Raw genomic sequence first — 12,879 nt, 5'->3', positions numbered from 1 at the left:
GTGATATGCCCAGTTACAGCAGCCGGGTCATCGAGACCCACGACCGATGCTAGTACCGTCTTTCCGATTTCCACACACGCTGTTCGCACTGAGTCACAGCGCTACCCTAGTCACTCATTCTTTAAACTTCTCTGTTGCACAACTACATGCTCACGCAGAGAAAGCAAATGAGAAAAGAAAAGGCAGCTACGACCCTACCAGAGAGACGACCTCAGCTAACCGTTCAGAGATTCGACCCTGTCGGAACACAGACGTGTGCGCGCGCAGAGACAGAGAAATGGCTAAAAAAAAATGTCGCGGGCTGACGGCGGCGGCACAGACGTTGGCGGCACAGGCAGCTGGGGGTCCAGGTGGCTCCAGTGCGGCTTCCTCCATTTTCAGCGCCACTTACTGTCTTATAATTAGCACTTCTCCTGACCGCACAAACTGGCACTTCGTAAAATACCAGTTTACTCTGGAAAGATAGGGTAATCGATAAAAATAAAATAAAAATCTCAAATCTCACAGAACTGAGGCATATCTTACATAAAAACTGAGTTTCTTAAGTCACAATTTAACCTCAATCCCTTTTATTTATTTTAAATCAAAATGTACTCCCAAAGACAAGAACGCACTTGTTTAAGCAAAAATTAATCTAAACAGCAAGATCTAACAGAAAAAAAATGACTGGCTTTCATAAATCCACTTAACCTCGAATGCCTGAATTTTAACCAGATTTTCAGGCTCTACATATGCGCTTACAAAATCCAAAGTGTGTTAATGCTGTTTTACAGCACGGTGACTTGAGCTGTCACAAGGAGCAGTCAGCACTGAGCCAGGCAGAAGTGGGCATCTTTCGGGACATAGAAGCCTACACCCACGATTTTCATTCCCTTCCTTCTCCGAAACCTTGCTCCTGAAGCTACACCCTCTCTTTTTGATCTTTAACTTTTTTCTTCCTACCAGCATCCTCCCATCAATCTATAAACACGTTCGAATCTCTCCCATCCCAGCCCCGTTGAACCCGCATTCCTTCAGAGCTACGGCACAATCTTTTCTCCTCATATAAACTATCAGAAAGAGTAGTTCACACTTGCACACTGCTTCATAAACAAAGACAGAGATGATCCAAATACGATTACTAAGCCTGAGTCGGCAAGCACGGACCGAAATGCACGAACCCCCAGGAACAGTGTGGTACTTGGTACGAAACTAGGCAGACAGATCAGTGGGGCAGAACATAAAGCCTGAAAACAGAATCACATATAAAAAATATTTAGGAGAATAGTCTCTGCGACAAATGGTGCTGGGACACCTGGGTATCCACAGGTAAAAAGAAATGACATTGAACCCCTACCTCACACCGTATACAAAAGAAATGACATTGAACCCCTACCTCACACCGTGCACCAAAAAAAGTACTGATCCCTGCTACGACACTGATGACCCTTGAGAACATTATGCTAAGTGAAAGAAGCCAGATGCAAAAGCCCACACGCTGTATGATTCCATTCATAGTAAACGTCCAGAAGAGGCAAATCCATAGAGACACAAGGTTAGTGGTGGCTGGGCTGGTGCAAGGACCGACCTCAAACAGGAGTAAGAGATCTCGTTAGGGGGAAGAAAATGTATTAAAATTCCACTAGGATGATGGTCGCAAAGCTCTGTAAATTCACTAAGCATCACTGGACCCAAAAAGAACTGGGTGGATTTTATCATAGATAAAATGTACCCTCTAAAGCTGTTGGGGAGAATAATGGTTTTTGGTCTTTGTTTTGGAATCCTGGCACCCAGGACTTGGTTCCCTGGCCTGCGACGTGAGCCTGTTTTCCATTTTCACTTTGTTTTCCAACAGGAGTAGAAACACTAGAGGAGGCAGCACACACAGCTGGGCGCCCGGATTCTGACGAGGGGCGAGCCTGGCATAGCAACAGAATGCCGAGTATCTATCGAGTCCGAATGACAAGTCAGTAGAGACAGTGCAGTGTCATTTATGTCACGCTGTCACACGAGACGTGTGCATATTATCACATATCCGATGGCACACGAACGCCTCTGCTTGCAAAGACCAAGCTATGAGAGACATTGTCCAAACAGGGCTTATATTACTGTGAAGCTGGCGAAGACATTAAAAGTGGAGAAAATCTATGCTGACCTTACTTCTTGAAAAGAATTTTTTAAAAAGGTAGTTTTGTCTATGAACCAAGAAAAACTGATTTGAAATGTTCCTTGCCAGGTGGCCAGGCCATCGACCTGTGTCACCAGCCTGACACACCCAACCTCAGGCAAAGAGGGTGGATTTTCAAAAGGCAACGTGTCCGTGGCCGGGCTTCTGCTCTGAGCTGGCAGAACGGTCCCTCTCGTCCCTGCCACCAGCCGCCCCACCAACAGCACCGCCACCAGAAGGCGGTGCGCGCGAGCCCTCCTCCCGAGCCACAGCCCCGGCTTCTGCGGATTGGATGCAGCTGTCCGACATCTGGCATTCCGCTGCCCATTCACAAACATCCGAAAGGTACAAAGTCTGAGGAATTTCGTGTTAAATGGGGGTGGGGGTGGGGGATGCTATTTTAGGGCAAAGCAGGCAAACCCAGTGGAATCCATGTGGTTTTTATCTCACGGTGCAGGAAGACGGGCGAGGCCGGCAGTCTGGGCTGAAAATCCCCAGCGGAGAGTCACCCAGCTGCTCCGCGGCTGAGGCCCCAGGAGCCTTTCGGTCTCCTGACATTTCAGCCGAGCTGTCAGGTTTTGTACCGCAATTCCAAACCCTGATTCACAGTCAGGATCTCAAAACAAAGCCACATGAACATCTCAAAGGCCACGGGACTGGACGGTTCGCATCCAGCAGAACTGCACAAGGCTGGCTGGCACTCTGCAGTCCCCAAGACTGGGTCAAGAGGGTGGAGCCGGCACCGGGGTGTGCTCAGACTCTCGTCCACATCCAGGAAATGGCAGGAGAGGCTTTTTTAAAACAGAGTAAGTCACTAACAGCCTAGAAATGCTGGAATTGCGACCAAAAAAACCCCCAAAAAAACTAGCAAAGAGGAAAAAAAAAAAACAGAAAAAGATAGGAACAGACTGAAGGAGAAATCAAACTCAAGGATGAACACAGTAACTGCTGTGAAGCTAGCGTTTTAAAGCGTTCTAAGCTTCGAGGCGGTGGATACGCTATGTGCAAATGGTTTAAAAAAAGTCAAGTACTACAGAACGGCTCATAATGAAAAACACATGACCATCTCAATAGATGGGAAAACAGAATTTGATAAAATCCAACAGCCCTTCCTGATTTCAAAAGAATGCAGGAAACTAAAAATAGAAGATTTCTGAGCCTAAGGGAAGGACTGTGGCAGAAGCCGGGACCGAGACGGGGGCCGCGGTCACGGGGGCCGCGCAGCACACACGGCCTGCACGGGGCCCTGCCCAGGGACCCTAACGCGCATTCACCTCGACCAAGTTTTCGATAATGAGCACATCTGCACTTCTCAACCCAGATGGGCCATCCAATTCTTTATATATCTTCCAAGCCAGCAACATCTCACCGCCTTTGTTGAAAATGTACTGATTCCTCAAGCAGAAAACTGCACCCCGAACGCGAGCGCCCGACGTGCACGGGGTGTTCGTGGGGCCGGGGCCTCGGGCCCTCGCTTTGGGGCTCGGGCGCCTCTGCCCGGCCTGCAGCCCGTCGGCCCCTTTATCATGAAAACGTGGTCGGGACGCTACATGTCAACAAGCAGATCGTCACTCGGGGTCGCTCGGACTCAAACTCTTCTCTCTTAAAAGTCATGTTAAAAACGGATGTGAAAATGCGACTCTCCCTTGCTTGCGCGTTTGACGGCCGACCTGAGGCTTACGGCACGGTGTGAGACCATCTCCTCGAGGCCCCGCCGTCCCGTACCTCGGTCGGCGGCTGCTCGTCGCCTTCCTCCCGGCAGAGGCAGGTGAAGGAGCAGCACACAGCACATTCGCAAAGGGGGCCGAGAGGGGCGGCTCCACGTTGACACACGTTTGCTTTAAAACTCATACTTTTCCCAGGGCTGGTGAACAGTGCCCTCTGGCCCAGCTCTGTTCAAAACAGAGCTCTGACCCAGAGCGTTTTGGGGCGGGGGGGGGGAGGGAGGAGTGGAAAGAAGTTTTTGTGAGGAAAGAATCAAGTTCTCCAGTTGTGTGGGAGGGCAGGGGTCAGGGGTCAGGCCACACTGAAAGAGCCAGGCTGGGAGCAAAGAGACTCGTCGCAGATGACCTTACACATAAAAAATGAACAGTCTTAAAGTGAGGACAAGGGGCATCCAGACCAGCTCAACTTTGACATTCAGCTTCTGGAAACCCGGCGGCCTCCCCGCTGAGCAGCGTCCCCCACTCTCTGCACCCACCCTGCCACCCTGCCCACCATCCGCAGCCACGAGCGGAGCCCCCCACGCTCGGAACGCTGTGTTTTTAAGAATGTGAAGGCCGCCCTTTCTTACAGAGTTCCCTCTGCCACGCGGTCTTATCTTCTTTTCCTCGATTCCTGTGATGGACGTTTTTACCAGTAGCTGGCGAGTTACTGGGGCTGCAGTGACAGGAAACGCACGAACTCGGCAGCTCCGTCCGAGACCCTTTCTTCCGAAGGGTCTGGAGCCCGTACAGGCGGAGCGGAGCCTCCGCCGCCCGCTCTGAGCCACAGATGCGGAGCAGCTGTCCGGCCGCGGAGCAGGACAGAGGAGCAGCAGGCGAAGCCTGAATGAGCCAAGAAAAGGCGGCAGGAAGCCCGAGGAGGAAACACACAGTCGGGAAAGGGAGGCCGGCCGGGGCGCCGACAGGCGATTCGGGTGCAAGGGCAGTTCCCGCCAATGCATGTTCGAAACGTTTCTTCCATATGATAAAACGTTTCTGCTTCGACTTCCACAATCACGGTGCTGCCAAGGCAGAGCCCAGGAAAAGGCCACCTCGGTCCACCGCTCCGCTCCACCCGATTGGCCTGTGCGAGCTGTTTAATCTAGGCGCGCCTCGGTCTCCTCATCTGTACAAGGGGCTTACAGGCCTGTCGTGAGGACTGTGGTGAGAACGGCCGGTGGACTCATACCCCAAGTGCAAAGCGCTCAGCGCAACCTCCGGCGCATAGGGGACGATTACGAACGCCGACCGATGCTGCGGCTGTTCGTTACGTCAGTTACTGCTGAAGCCCTCCACCCAGAGACCTAAGAGTCTCTCCTCAAAGCGAAACCTCAGGCACCGGAAGCTAGAAGTGCCCACTCCCATTCAGCCAGGGGGGAAGGGGGACTCTTTTTGGATCTACGGAGTGCATCGAATGACGAATGCGAACCCCAGACAGAACTAGCCAAAAATAAACACTGGGGAACCCGGCGCCGCCCTGACACAGAGCATGTCTACAGTGTCGTTACATGAAAAAAGCAGGGAAAGAAACCGTAAGGACGTAGAATTCTGTTTCTGTTTTGAAAATTATACATACTCACTTACAGAAATGTCAATTATACAAAACGAAATGGTGATAATGGTAGAACTCTAGGTGATTTTTATTCTCTGTAATTTTCTAAAAAATTTTAGAAGCTTGTACTTTTACAATAAAAAAAACCACTAATGCTACTTGCATCTTGAAATAAGAAATCACTTTGTTTGTGGCTGAGCAGGTAACAGGTGGCGAGCCAGCTCCCCAGCAGCTCCCCCGCACATGCCCGCTCCAGGCGGGGTTCCCACTTTCCCCTGCAGGTACCGCACCCACAGTTCCTTGGGGTCCACTGGGCCTTTGACCCTCTCCATGGTACCAACCAAAGCCTGGACGCTCACTGGTTTATCAGACACCGCTGACCACCGGCTCGGAGCCAGCAGGGGCGACGCACGGCGACCAGAAGCCCGAGGCCTCCGCCCGGCTACGCTCCGTCCAGCAGGGAGAGGCCACGCGCCCCACACACGCGTGTCTTTATTACAGAACACGGTAAGCTCTACGAGGGAAAAGAGAACAACAGAAACCTCAGACTGAGGGTCAGGGAGAAGAGGCTTCCCGTGAAGGCCCTGCGGGAAGCCGGGACCGTGCTCGTGACCCGTGTGATGTCACGACAGCGATGCTCGTGGAGGCGAGGCCAGCACTGCCGGCCACGGAGCCCGGCCCAGGGCGCCCACACCGACGGCTCTCCCAGGCCCCACACGCATTAAACACACACGAGAAATACGTTTCGATTCGGCACGCCCACTGGTCAATTTACAGTAAGAAAAGCTGCCAACGAATGAGTCCTTGTGCACCTGCACCCCGCGCGCCCCCACCCCAGGCGACTGGCCGCTCGGAATCGACAGGATCACAGTGTCTCACCCCACTGGCGCCCGTTTGTAAGGGCCAGCGCCGCGTGAGCAGGCACTCGGACCAGGCGCGAGGAGTTCCAACGGCGGCCTGAGGGCATCAGCATCCTGGCCCGACATCCTGTCCCTCCACGGGTGACCACACACACCCCAATCCACTGCGTCTGCCCTTCTGGGACGGGCTCTCCTCCAAGCCCAGCTCCCGGAGGCCCCCGGGACAGCTGTCTCTGCCTCTGGCCCGTCCCTTCAGCTGACCCCCTCCTACGTGGACGCATTCTGTCCTGTTCGGCTGGACAGGAACCCATCCATCTCCTCCTAAGGGGGACACTGTACTGGTTTTACCCTACACCCCAAGATGGGAATCAGCTGCCCCCATCCACACACTGAAGATACCTCACTGCAGTCCTGGAAAGGCTCAAAACGAGGCCCTCTTCCAAATTCTCTAATCCCAAAATTCTTCTCTGACCGTAATCTGGAAGATCTGCCTGCTCTGCCTTCTCGCCCCAGTCTGCACCCCAGATTCTAAACGTGCCTCATCTTCTGGTCTCTCCGCACCCTCAAGGCTTCACCTCCTACCAGACAGCCAAAGGTGCACCTTTCCAGGGGCTCCCTGACCTCTTCCTGGCCCTTCCACAGGACCCGCCGACAAACCCGATCCTGATAAACCCGACCTCCCTTTAATCCGGCCCAGACATAAGCCCAATTCCGATAATTAAAACGGACCAGAGGCAAGTCTGCTCTCCGACCTTGGGGCACAGCAGCCGGCCTGAGGAAGGCCCCGGGAGCATGGCTGCAGGGGACCCGCGGTGCCCAGGGGTCTGCACGCGCCGATGCTGACTGCTGGGCGTGGGGACAGCAGGGCTAGGTTTCCTAACGCGAGGGCGGCCGGGGACCTCGACCCCGTCTCCACCCGGCACTCCTGCTTCCCACCCTCGGCCGTCGCCCAACGGCCCTTCCCGCTCCTGCTAAGCCCGCCGAGGGCCAGTGACCCCGAAATGTGTGGTCCGTCATAGCGGACCCCTCGCCATCATGGACGCCAGGAAGCCTACTCTCCCCGAACCCTGTCATCAGCCTGCCCAGTGAGGCCCTTCTGCTCGAAGCTCTGACCCACTCTGTGTGACAAAGAGGTAAGCAATTCAGAAATCCCTCTGCCAGCGCCAGCAGCACCAGGGCTCAGTGGTGACAGCTGCCGTGGCAGCCACGGGGCCACCGAAACCAGACTGCCGCTGTGGCGGGCCGTGGCGCCGGCTGCCCGGGCGCGGCTCTCCACAGGTTCTGGGACGGCCCCCGCGTCTTCCTGGTGGCCGCCTCACACACCTGAACTAGCTGGTCACCTTCTGTAACTTCCCACCAAAAACCCTGAGGGCTGCGGCAGGTGCCACCGATCGCTATGGCGTTTGGCACCTGTACCTCCTGGCAGCTCCCTACACCTCTGGTCACACGAAAGCACTGCCCCCGCCCCACGTCTGCCAACCACGCTGCCTGGGTCTCCTGGCGCAGGACCGGGAGGCCGCTCTCCTCCCCGGTTCCGTTACTGCTGCTGCTCCCCAGGAGTCACCCCCAGTCGCCCCGCTCCTCATTCTGCTCTCTTCTTGGTCATCTCGCTGCGTTCGCAACTTGTCGCCCAGGTCCAATTACTCCAGCACATTCGACTGCCTGCCAGACACGTCACTAGGAATCTCCAGTCCTGGCCCACGGACGGGTACAGGAGGAGAGCGGCAGGCAGGCGAGCGGGCGAAGCTCCATCTGCACGCGCAGCCGCCCCCAGCGCCAGCATCGCTGCCGCAGCTCCGCCTCGGATCCTCAGGCGCTAGATGCTGATCGGAGCCTGGTCCCTGGTGCCACGAAGGTTGGGACCGCTGGCTGTAGCTACATCAGCACGTCCCAAACTCACTCCCTCGCCTTGTCCTCTACACACTTGTTTGCCCTGTCTCACGCCTGACTCAAGTCTTCACTGGGCACCAAGTCAGTTAAACAAGCTGTATGTTATCTTTGACCTACATCCAAGAGGTCACCAGATCTCCTCAACTCTATCTCAGTAACAAGTTTGTTCTGTTGCTTTGACAGTAAATCTGATTCTTCTTCTGTAATCCCAGTTTCTACCTCACTTCAAAGGCCGTATCACTAACCCGACCTTTACACTGCACAGTTGTTTCTAAATCACAGAGCTGATCAAGTCACCTCCCCACCCACAGAGCCCTGCTCAGGCACCTCTACCACGGGTAGCAGCGCCTGGGGAGGGAGACTTCGCAGGTCTCGGAGGCCTCTGGGGACCTGTCAGCAAGGACGATCCTGGGAGTCGGCCCTCCTAGGGATGCCAACATCAGGCGAGCAGGCGCCCGCTGCCCTGGCAAGGGAATAAAATTAGCTTCTGGGTCCTGACCAAGGTGGGCCTTCCCAATAATTCACAGCCCACCGGTCCAATCTGCATCGGATCGAGGGGCCTCTTAGAAGGAGAGAAGAGGCCCGCCTCCCTCCTTGTCAGAAGTTCAAAGGGAGCCTGAGGCCCCGAACGCCTACGTCTGAGGTCTGCTGGCAGGCCCGGCACCGAAAGCCCCACGGACGGACGGTGTCGCCACGAGGGGTGACTCAGCTTAGACCAGGGCCCGGATGCTCATGGAAACGGTTAGCTTCGGCACAACTTGTACTCAGCCTGGGAGCCCCTGGGGACCCAGTGCCCGGCCAAGCAGCTCCGTGCTCGGGTAAAAACAGCTGCGCGAGGGCGAGCCGACGGGGCTGTGGCTCCGGGACCGTCCAGCGCCTCAGACCATGGCCGGACTACCTGCTTTGGAGTCGGCGAGTCCTCGCAGCTCCGTGGGGCCAGTCCCAGGTCGGGAGGAGTCATCCTGGGAGAGGGGACTTCCTGATGACCGCCAATGACGGCTTGAGCCAGCCGCCCGGGGCGGGGGGCAGCTGGTGAAGAAGGCCGCGGTTCTCCCCACCCGCTCGGCATGAGCACGAGCGCCTGTGCCGCCTCCTGAGCGGCCCCCGCCTGGCCGCGCCGGGGCTCCCGGCTCAGTCCCGCCAGAGCCCAGTCCTGCCGGTCTCGCCGTGTCCGGCAGGCACTGCCGCGGCTGCACTTCCTGTGCGCGGAACACCCGCTGTCCCCTTCCCACCTTCAAGCTGACCGCTCCTCCCTGAGCCCCGCAGCTCCACCGCGCCCGGTCCTGCGCACCCCGAGCCACGTCCCACATCCCCCACCGAGCTGCCGGAGAGCCGCCCTGTGGCTGCGTCCTCTGCGCGTCTCAGAAGCCTCGGCACACGTGGTGGCCACCTAGTGGATACCGCTCTGACGTGAAAACGCCGCCGCCGCACACCAGCCAGGTAACGCAGCCAGGTGATGCAGCGGCTGGTGGCATCTTGCTAACTCGCAGGGTCTCGCCAGCTCTGGAAATCACGCCCACTGCGAAGTCCCCTCTCCACGGCCCTCCACTACCAGAAGCAGCCAGGCCCCGTGGGAAAGGACGATTAACAGTGTACAGATGGTAAACACAGTAAACAGTGGTGGGGACAAATCTACCGCTGTTTAAGGAACTTTGAAGTGTTTGTATCGAGGGAACCAGCTGCTGACGAGGCCTTGGGGGACCAGGCAGCCCCCCGCCTCGCTGGCGGGAGTGAAAAGGAGTGAGCGGCCACATAGGAAGGCCGGTAAGGTCTGCTGACACTTCAGAACCATCTTCCTTTTGACCCAGGAATCTCACTTCTGAAAATTTCTGAGATCAATGTTCAAAATATGGCATATTCGCAAGGCTAGTCATTGCAACGCGATGTCGAGAGATCAGAACAACCCGAGTTTCCATCATCAGGGGCTGGTTAAACGTGCCGGTAACCCACACAACGGACCACTGCGCAGCTGTTCGAAAGTGAGAAAACGCTCTATGGACCTACATGGAACGACGTCCAAGAAATAAAAAAGGCAAGGTGTAGGCGAACGCGGTGGTGAGAATTTATGCTTTCATTGTGACTGCACATAACACTGCAAGGCTAAACAAGACGCCGATGGTGATGATTACTCAGGACAGGAGAGAACGGGCTCGTGCCGCGAATAAACGCGGTCCTACAGTGGGACGGAAGGGGATGGGGAGGGGGCGGACGGGCGCGGGGCTGCTCCCGGCTCATCCACAAGACCACCGGCTCAGCGGCTCAGCGACAGGGCCAGCAGCGCTAACGGGAATTCTCGTTATGCCAAACCGACGCCACAGGCCACTGCCTCGCCCGCCTCGCCCGCCCCTCCCGACCCTGTGGCTCCGAGGCAGCCCGTGTCTGCGCTGTGACTCTGTGACTGGGGTCCCTGGGAGAGGAGAGGACGGAGGCCCGAGTCCATGCTGGGGGGCCCCTACTCCGCACCTCTGTGCCCTGCTTCACAGTTTCAAGCAGTTATTTAAATTATGTTGTTAAACCAAACTGCTACCTATACTTTCCTAATTAGGTGGAAAATAAAGCAGGAGCCACCCCCCTCCGCGAGAAGGGCGAGGCTTCGCTTCCTCCCGGCCCCTCTCCTCCCCCACCTACTCCCCGGCCCGTCAGCAGAACCGGGACCCACACTCATTGTTGCTGGTTTTGTTATTGAACAACTGAGGTTTTGAGTACATATATTCTCTTTCACAAATTATTTGTAACATTTAATTTTGACTTGTAACCAAGTTTATAATTATTCGGACTTAAGTTTATTTTGTTTTTTAAGTTTAAATGGTTTCAAGTCAACATTGGTTTTATTTCCCAACTTTCCCCTTCCTATTTCATCTTTTAGTAGCCTGGAATATATTTTTGAAAAGGTGTTTTTCAAGAAAAATTCACAGATGGTGTATCAAGATTTCAGGTACAAATAGCAGAAAAAAGCTCAGATGGCCTTAAAGACTAAGGACCTGTATCGGCTCACAGAATCCTTAAGTGCAAGCTAGGGGGAGTGCCCAGCAAAGGCAGGAGCTTGGTCTCACTTCTCTGTACCTTTGGGGGACACCCTTCTGCTGCCCCCACAAATTAACAACAATGTGAGATCACTTAACTCTCCATTACAACCTTATACTCTCCAAACTCTTGGCCTCGGCGTCACAATGTTGAAAGGTCTAAAACCAGCCTCGTTGTTCCTGCCTTGTAAGCAGCCTTCCTTTTTGTGCCTCTGCTGACTGGCTGTACTTTCGTTGTCTTTGATATTTAAAATTTTCATCAGCACACAGCTGCTCTTTCCACTAACTTCACCTAATGCAGAATGAGCCCTTTCGACAAAAGGGGGCAGTTGCGGGGTTGGTTTTTGTTCTTTTTTCCCCCTCCCAGCTCAAAGATACTTTTCTTCCATTGTATCTCTGATCATTGTTTCTATTCCATTTGTTTTGGTAACTTCTTCAAGCACGACACTTATTTTGATCGCAGCACTAATTTAACTTGCTACATTGTAATTTTCACTCTTCCCAGATCTTAATGGAGTTCAAAATTCTGCACATACAATTAGTATCGTTATAATTTCTCTAAACTGATTCATTTCACTTTATCTGCCTCTCAACCAAGCAGTTTTCAGTTTGGCCTGTTGCCTCATTACACCTTTCAATCACTTATTTCAGGCTTGAATTTTATGAAAAACAGCACAAAGCAGAGTTGACCTGAAATTGACTTCTACCTTCTATAATTAATCTTTGTCAAAATTACACTTTTCCTCTACCTCGAAAACCACATCCCTCTACCTCACTTTATTTTGGCAATGTGTTTGCTCTTCTCATTGACGATTGAACGATGCTATCCAGGCCCCGATTCTCCCCGCGACAGAACGGCTGGTTCTCCTCAGGGTGCTGCCGAGTTGGGTGGGGTTTCCAGCTCTACGTGTGCCCGCTGGAGGGGCTGCTGCATCTAGAAATCGCGTCGCCCATTCACGGGTGGTCCAGCTTCGAGGGATCGTCACCTCCGCGAGTCCGCTCCCACGCGATCATGGTGTCGGTTCTGTGACCTCGTTCCTGAAGGACACCGTCCGGGATGACCTGCGCTCCGCGGAGGGGCGCAGTGCCCTGCACCAGGGGACGGCGCGGAGCCAGGCAGAAGCCCTGCCCGGCCCGAGCATGCCGAAGCACGCGCGTGTGCTCTGGCCACCCCCCCCCCCCCGGTCAGCGGCCGCACAGGAGCGAGCCACCTCCCTCCCTGCGCTCACTGGGTGGCACCGGGCCTCATCTCCCCTCTGCTCCCCCAAATCGGCAGAGCCAACAGCACGTCCTCGTACGTTTCTCACGACCCTGGCAGCGAATTCTCAGGACCCAGTGATGAGTCAGCCCCAGGGACGTCTTCGCCCCGATTCAGGTTTTCACCTTCTTCTCCCCCCGCCCCCCGGTAACTTCCATGGGGTCCTGGTGACACATGGAAGGAGGCGGGCAGGAAGTCAGATGCGCACACGCCCAAGCCACGTCTTCTTTGCAAGCCTCCGACGATCATTTTCTACAGCGCTGCACTTCCGAATTCTTTTTCTAGGTCAGCGGAGTTTCTAGAAAAGTTCTGCATTAATTCTGGCTCCCACCCGTGAGCGACGCTCTCGCTGGAGGATCTCGTGCCCGCGCAGGCTGCGTGGCTTCCTCGGGCCGTCCGCGGCGCCTCCTCGCCGGATCTGCCTCTCGGGTGGACAGGCTCGCTCGG

At 55.0% G+C, this 12,879-nt stretch overlaps 1 protein-coding gene across 3 annotated transcripts in view; it reads right to left on the bottom strand.

The window, feature by feature from the left end:
• Positions 1 to 12,879, bottom strand: part of CYTH3 (cytohesin 3) — a 56,600-nt gene that overhangs the window by 26,905 nt on the left and 16,816 nt on the right. The window contains exon 1 of one of the 3 annotated variants that reach the window (XM_036224930.1): positions 9,050 to 9,476. The exons of 1 other annotated variant lie outside the window; for it this stretch is intronic. In XM_036224930.1, the coding sequence (XP_036080823.1) occupies positions 9,050 to 9,461 (412 nt within the window). In that variant the 5' untranslated portion in view covers positions 9,462 to 9,476. Of the gene's footprint in view, positions 1 to 6,280; positions 7,021 to 9,049; positions 9,477 to 12,879 lie in introns of those variants that run through there. One more of the 3 variants, XM_036224932.1, reaches the window with a different exon arrangement.

Source organism: Rousettus aegyptiacus, unplaced genomic scaffold (assembly GCF_014176215.1).
Source record: "Rousettus aegyptiacus isolate mRouAeg1 unplaced genomic scaffold, mRouAeg1.p scaffold_m13_p_7, whole genome shotgun sequence".
NCBI classification, from domain to species: Eukaryota; Metazoa; Chordata; class Mammalia; order Chiroptera; family Pteropodidae; genus Rousettus; species Rousettus aegyptiacus.
Note: the sequence above shows the minus strand (reverse complement) of the source record. Positions and strands in the feature narration are given on the sequence as shown.